At 48.3% G+C, this 7500-nt stretch overlaps 1 protein-coding gene across 1 annotated transcript in view; it reads left to right on the top strand.

Moving 5' to 3' along the window:
* kiaa0825 (KIAA0825 ortholog) overlaps window positions 1-7500 on the top strand; it is a 124527-nt gene that overhangs the window by 46190 nt on the left and 70837 nt on the right. The window contains 2 exon segments of the mRNA XM_048235732.1: window positions 176-593; window positions 4086-4296. Coding sequence (XP_048091689.1) covers window positions 176-593; window positions 4086-4296 — 629 coding nt within the window.

Raw genomic sequence — 7500 nt, 5'->3', positions numbered from 1 at the left:
TCATGCCTCTCTCTCTCTCTCTCTCTCTCTCTCTGTCTCTCTTTTCCTTTCCTTTTCTTTCTCTCTCTCTCTCTCTTCCTTTTTTCTCTCTCTCTCTGTGTCTCTCTTCCTCTTTCTCTCTTTCTGTCTCTCTCTCTCTCTCTTTGTCTCTCTTTCTCTCCCCTCCCCCTCACAGCTCCTGGTAAGGCGGTGGCCATGCAGGCCCTGTCCTTCATCTTCGCCAACCTGCCCTCGGCGGTCGCCTCGCTGCCCCTGCCCGTCCGCTTCCTCTTAAGTGGTGGCGAGAAAGCGTCTCCCACTTGGCGCTGCAGCGGGCATCCTCCATGCGGGCCTGCTGGTCTGGGCGCTGCTGGGCCGCCTGTGCCGGCGCCTGGAGGGCAGGAGCCCTGGAAGCTGACTGGCCGGCCGGCAGCTGGACCCGTGGCGCCAGGAAGCCTGGCGCTGTCGAGGTGCCTGCAGGCCAGCGTCGGGCAGCAGCCGCGCACCGGCGTCCCCAAGCCCGCCGTGCACATGGTCCTGCAGGGCCTGGAGGAGCGCCGGCCCAAGTGGATCTCCGTCCAGCTGCACAAGGCCCGCAAGCTCTGCTGCAAGAGGTCAGTAGGGTCACCTGGGCGGACAGAATCAGAGGGTTAGGCAGATGAGTTGCAGCCGATTGAAGCCGATTAATTTTTAGACTCACTGCAGGGACCTGTGGCTGCAGTGACTGAACCGCATTCAGGGGCTGCAGTGACCGTTCCACTTTCAGGTCCAGGTTCCCCCTGAGGACACGGGTTCGAATCCAACCAATATCCCGATCCAGCTCAATCTCTCTCGCTCTTCCACTTGCTTCTCGTCACTTCGCTTAATAAAGGCAAAGAGGCCAAAAATATGCTTTGAAAAGTTATATAAAAAAAGAGTTATCTTTAAAGAGTTCTATCAAGCTGATTAAATGAGTCATGAAATATTGGTCAAAGGAATTAAGCGAGACTCGCAAAAACCAGACAAATTAATAATTATAGGAGCCTTAAATTGATCAAGGACGGTGCATGTAATTGAATGCATGAGTTGGAGTTTAACCAATGAATGATATTCCGTCAGTAAAATAAATCATAAGAAACTGATTGAATGAATTAAACTGAGGAGGACAAATGGAGGAGGCCACTGAGACATTCAATAATTCTGAGCTTCAAATCTGGAGTGTGATTGGCAGTCACACAGAGTGTGTGGACCCCACGTCTTTCAGATGGACACATGTCATCCATGACAAGCGTGAGACGGAATTTTCCCAACAATTCTCAACGCACGCCTGAGATGATGCGACGGTTGATTTATGGCTAAATGGGCCATAAATCTTACTCAGAAACCCTCCCCTGTCTCAGGCCAGTGATGGAGAGCTCCACCAGCCTGATCTCATCCCTGCGAGAACTTTGAGCTGTTACTTGTGTTTTTGCCATTAAGTTGAAATTAAGTCAAATTGAAATATGGCCCATTTAAAAACAAAACAAAAAAAAGACCAGTAGCAGAGTTCCTGGATGTTGACCCGCTTTTGTGTACGTTTTTTTTTGTTGTTGTTTTTCTTTTTGTAAATGATGCCTGGTCTGTCGTCTCGAAAGGAAAAGCAATCAGGGCTCGCAGACTCGCCGACCCCTTGACGTCCAGTCGTGCTGCCGCTTTTCCCAGCAGCGCATTCCCCCGACGCCACGCAAGTGCCATCCTTTAAAACCTTTGGGCTCTATTTATCCCCATTAAAAATGCTTCAACTTCATATTCAAAAACCAGCTGCGCTGAAGTAGATTAGTTTAAGTGGTCCTGGAAATGTTGCGGTTTTAGTGACAGGAAAGCAGGATTTAGTAAATAAAAGGCCGTGGGTGAGGTGGATAGATGGATGGGTGGGTGGGGTGGGTGTTGGGGGTGGGGTTGTGTGTGTGTGTGTGTGTGTGTGGTGGGGGTAAGGAAAAGTGATTATGTATTAGCTGTCGGAGGCATTCTCTGAAATCATTACTATTCATTAAAATAACCTTCACTCTCAAGTGACGCCCAGGTTGTAAACAATCAGTGAGTGCCGTGTCTCTGCAGGATGGGTGCTTAGACAAGTCCCCTAAAAAACACCACCCACCCAGCCCCACTTACACCCCCATTAAACCACACACACACACACACACACACACACACACACACACACACACACACACACACACACACACACACACTCTCACACTCTTACAATGACACTCCCATGCAAAAAAAGACACCCGCCTACCCCCACCTTGTCTTTGCAAAGTAATTTGTAGAGGGGAGAAGATGATTGTTGTGCATGGTGGTGACCCTGGCTGAGGCTGGGTGGTTCTGCGTGGTGGTAGTGGTGTGTGGTGTGTGTGTGTGTGTTGTGGGGGGGGGGGTGGATGCATGCACAGATGAAGATGAATGTAGTTATTCCTTGGCTGAGGTCTGCCTCTTTCAGGGCACATTCCCCCCTAATGACATGATTGATAGGCTGTCCCGCGCCCGGAGAGGACCTCATTAATCACGCCGCTGACTGAATCCAATCATCTGCTTCACCTGCACACTGACGGACAGGAAAGGATACAGAGCAGGTGCTGACACTGGTGCATACGCGGCCAGAGCACCCACCAACAACCCCCCCATCTGCCCCCCCCCCACACTCGTTTTCTTTCCCTTTGTTTCTCTCTCTCCATCTTCTGTCTCTCTCTCTCTCTCTCTCCATCTTCTGTTTCTCTCTCTCTCTCTCTCTCTCTTCTGTTTCTCTCTCTCTCTCTCTCTCTCAATGTCAACCTGCTAAAGGTTGCTTGACAGGCGACACTCTTTCTGCTGCGGGATAATTAAAAAAAAAAGGGAGAGAAGTGAAAACAGGGAGGGAATGGGACACCTGGGGTGGCGGGTGGGGTTGGGTGGAGGAGGGGGGAGAGGGGGAAACAATGACAGTAAGTCTATCAGGTGGAATGTGTTCATTTTTCTAGCTTGACATGTGTCATGGTCGTAAAAAAATATATAATATATAGTGGCAGAGGAAGGGCACAGGAAATGACTTCTAGGCTGTTCTGGGTTGGACCTTGGGGTTGTGATCCCCCCCACCCCCCCATTGCTTTATTATACACACACACACACACACACACACACACACACACACACACACACACACACACACACTACACACACTCGATTGCAAATAGGCACATTGTAAAACAAAAACTGATTTGAAGACGGAATAGCAGACCTGGATCAGGGTAGTTGTGCACCGTTGTGCAAACTTCATCAAAGCATGTTTTCTTATGCTCCGTTGTTAATATTTCATTCTGTGTTCTCTTAGCAGTGTGCTATGGCACTTCTGCCGAACACTTTGATAAAGCACGGCTTTTGTTCCAAGCCCCAAAGAGACAGCAGGAGCAACTGGGATTGATTGAAAAATTAATTTGGAAGTGAATTATTAAATTGAAAAAAAAAGAGAGAAAAAAACAGAAGTGCAGCGCTGTCTTGGAACCACAGCTAAGGCTCGGCAAGTGAAGAAGAAAGGGAGGCTGAGCAGGGGAAAAAAAAAAAAAAAAAAGAATTTGGAACGTTCAATCACTTTGTTCCCTTTGACTTACTGTAAGTAAACAAGGGCTGGTGCCAGCTTACGAGCAGGCTTTCCCCCAGAGGTGCGTTCGCTTGAGCGGAGGGGAGATCCCTGGAAGGTGGCGCAGGAGGAGGAGGAGGAGGTGGAAGAGGACTCCTCACTGTGAGGCTGAGCTCCTCTCCGGCGTCTCCTGAGGCCGAGGAGGAGGCGCAGGAGGCGCCGTGGCACCACGGACTCCCTGAGTTGTCCTCAAGTTGCCCTCAGTGCTGGGGAGCCTCCAGAGTGCACTAGACGCATTAGTCCTCCCGTGATGAAAACAAACAAAGTGTGCAGAATGGGTGCTTGGGGTGAAGGAGTCAATGTGTGTGTGTGTGTGTGTGTGTGTGTGTGTGTGTGTGTGTGTGTGTGTGTATGCATGCAAGTGAGGCTTTTTGCAGACTTTGACACCAAATTTCCCCCTGTGGACAATAAAGACTCGTTCTGTCTCTATCTCTCTCTCTCTCTCTCTCTCTCTCTCCTCTCTCTTCTGCAGTGTGTTTGAGCGTGCTGAGAGTGAGGGGTTGCAGGAGCGAGGTGGCGCTGCATTTATGGCGGCGGCAGCAGCAGCATCTTCGCCGTCGGTGTCGGTGTTGCCGTCAGACGGCAGCGATCTGAAGACGCATCTGATGGTGCTGGAGTTGAGCCACCGAGCAGGTGGCAGCCGGCACCTCCGGCACATTTATCACATCATCACCCTCAACGAGGTACACAACTGCTGCCTCTTAGCCAGCAATTAGGCCCAAAGGCAGACGGGCGGGCTCGCACGAGGCTGTGTGTGTGTGTGTGTGTGTGTGTGTGTGTGTGTGTGTGTGTGTGTGTGTGTGTGTGTGTGTTTATGTGTTTGTGTGAACTGTAGTAAGTTCCAAACATCACATATTGTCTCCATAAAATGAGAACTAGCACATCCTCTCTTGTCCATATGTCTTTGTGTGTGTGTGTGTGTGTGTGTGTGTGTGTGTGTGTGTGTGGGTGGGTGGGTGTTTTCATCAGTTGTTGAGCAACAAATTCAAGCCCATTTGTAAGTAGTAAACTCCAGCAAAAGATTGATATCAACCCAAATTATTCCACATACTGTCTGACTGTCAGGGCCAGTGTTCCGTTTATACTGAGGACATTCTCATGGTTGACCTATTCCATTAGTTTCAATGGGACATCACAGAGTGCCTGTCTAAAAAAAGGTGGATTAAGACAAATGTTTTTACCTCAAACTTTTTATCCCGTTTCATTAAGTCCTGTGTGTAAGGGCTATACATATCCATGTCCTTTTCAAATGTCCTGTCTTTAATTTCAACTTCTAATTGGGTCTGATTAATTTCTACTATTGTCGGGCCAATTACACTGGGGGAAGAGGAGAGGGAGAGGTGCGTCCATTGTGTCCAAAACTGTATAAATAGTGGTTGGAAATGAAAGAGAAGTACTAATTCTGCCTTTGAAGGCGGTCAGAGGCCCTGCTGAGAATTGGCCGAGGGCCGGACAGTTTTAATGAACACCCAAACAGCTGTCCATACTTTTACCTATTCTAAAGGGATTAGATTCCTCTCCCTCTTTCTCTCTTTTTCTTTCTTTCTTTCTCTCTTTCTTTTGCACTCTGTTCTTTTCTCTCATCTCTCTCTCTCTCTCTCTCTCTCTCTCTCTCTCTCTCTCTCTCTCTCTCTCTCTCTCTCTCTCTCTCTCTCTCTCTCTCTCTCTCTCTCTCTCTCTCTCTCTCTCTCTCTCTCTCTCTCTCTCTCTCTCTCTCTCTCTCTCTCTCTCTCTCTCTCTCTCTCTCTCTCTCTCTCTCTCTCTCTCTCTCTCTCTCTCTCTCTCTCTCTCTCTCTCTCTCTCTCTCTCTCTCTCTCTCTCTCTCTCTCTCTCTCTCTCTCTCTCTCTCTCTCTCTCTCTCTCTCTCTCTCTCTCTCTCTCTCTCTCTCTCTCTCTCTCTCTCTCTCTCTCTCTCTCTCTCTCTCTCTCTCTCTCTCTCTCTCTCTCTCTCTCTCTCTCTCTCTCTCTCTCTCTCTCTCTCTCTCTCTCTCTCTCTCTCTCTCTCTCTCTCTCTCTCTCTCTCTCTCTCTCTCTCTCTCTCTCTCTCTCTCTCTCTCTCTCTCTCTCTCTCTCTCTCTCTCTCTCTCTCTCTCTCTCTCTCTCTCTCTCTCTCTCTCTCTCTCTCTCTCTCTCTCTCTCTCTCTCTCTCTCTCTCTCTCTCTCTCTCTCTCTCTCTCTCTCTCTCTCTCTCTCTCTCTCTCTCTCTCTCTCTCTCTCTCTCTCTCTCTCTCTCTCTCTCTCTCTCTCTCTCTCTCTCTCTCTCTCTCTCTCTCTCTCTCTCTCTCTCTCTCTCTCTCTCTCTCTCTCTCTCTCTCTCTCTCTCTCTCTCTCTCTCTCTCTCTCTCTCTCTCTCTCTCTCTCTCTCTCTCTCTCTCTCTCTCTCTCTCTCTCTCTCTCTCTCTCTCTCTCTCTCTCTCTCTCTCTCTCTCTCTCTCTCTCTCTCTCTCTCTCTCTCTCTCTCTCTCTCTCTCTCTCTCTCTCTCTCTCTCTCTCTCTCTCTCTTTCACTCGTTCTCTCTCCTCTTCCCTCTCTCTCACTCTTTCTCCCTCTCCTCATCTCCCTGGTCCCGCCCTCCTCTGTCTTTGTGTTGGGGATTTTTTCTATTTTATTTTATTTCTTCTTTTTTTTTTCCTGTCTGGGGCCACAGAGAAGGTTAGAAAGAAGAGAGTTAAGAGAAGCAGAGCACTGAGGTGTGCAATGGTGAGAGAGAGAGAGAGAGAGAGAGAGAGAGAGAGAGAGAGAGAGAGAGAGAGAGAGAGAGAGAGAGGAGATGGGAGATAGAGAGAGATGATGTGACACTCCTGGGCATGTGAAACCCAGAGCTGCGCTGTTCTCCATGGGTCGGGCCTCCCAGCGCGCCGTTTGAAGGAAGACGAGAGATAAAGAGAGCCACATCAGTGTGTGTGTGGAAGCACAAGTCAAAAGTTTTTGAAGCACTTGAAAAACATATGAAAAAAGAGAAAGAAAGTCCCCTTTAACACACACATACACACACACACACACACACACACACATTTAAAACAGTCCTCTTTATCCCTCGAGTGCTCCCAATATGAGCAGATTGGAGGGTTTAATTATGAAAGTGTTTTGTCCTTTTGAGTGAGCGTGGGGTGTGGATCAAGGTGAGGATAAAGTCACAAGCATCACTTCAAGCACGGACATTACAGGAGGTTATCTCACTGTTAAGAGGCCATTAACAAAAGAGCTGTATCTCCTCACAGACAGAGCAGACTTCTCACTCCCTCTCTTTCATACCTTTTTCTTTTTTGGTTCCTGTCCTTATTTCTTTTTTAAAAAGAAGAAGAAAAGGCTTTTTTTTGTTTTAAAAAAGTGTGTGAAGAAAAGGCTGTGCTTTTGTCTGTGTTTTTTTGTGTGTGTGTGTGTGTGTGTGTGTGTTGAAGCAGCATTCTAATCCCTGTGTTATTTTATGGCTTCTGTTCCCTGCCGCGTCTTGTTATCGCTCGAATGGTGCCGCTGCTTTGCATAAAGCTGCCTATTACGGGCAAATGATTAAAACGCCTGCTTTGCTTCAGGTGCTTCTGCAGTTTGTCAACTGAAATGGTGTCAGGGTAAAAAAAGAGACTAATCAATCAGGCGTGGGGAGTAGAAGTGACTGCTGTGGCCTGTCTGTGTGTGTGTGTGTGTGTGTGTGTGTGTATGTGTGTGTGTGTGTGTATGTGCGTGTGTGTGTGTGTCAGTGCTATGCTCCCACATTCATCAGACAGTTTGTAGGAAAGTACGTCTATGAGAAAGAATGCTTTTGACTGTGGTGGAGGTATTGCTTTTTTGTCATTTCAACTCAAGCCCAGACGCACACAAGTGACATTTCGTCAATTGAAATGATCAAATTTCCTGACACAAAGCGACCCAACCCCCCCCCCCAACCC

This window comes from Alosa alosa, chromosome 24 (assembly GCF_017589495.1).
Source record: "Alosa alosa isolate M-15738 ecotype Scorff River chromosome 24, AALO_Geno_1.1, whole genome shotgun sequence".
Taxonomy (NCBI): Eukaryota; Metazoa; Chordata; class Actinopteri; order Clupeiformes; family Clupeidae; genus Alosa; species Alosa alosa.
Note: the sequence above shows the minus strand (reverse complement) of the source record. Positions and strands in the feature narration are given on the sequence as shown.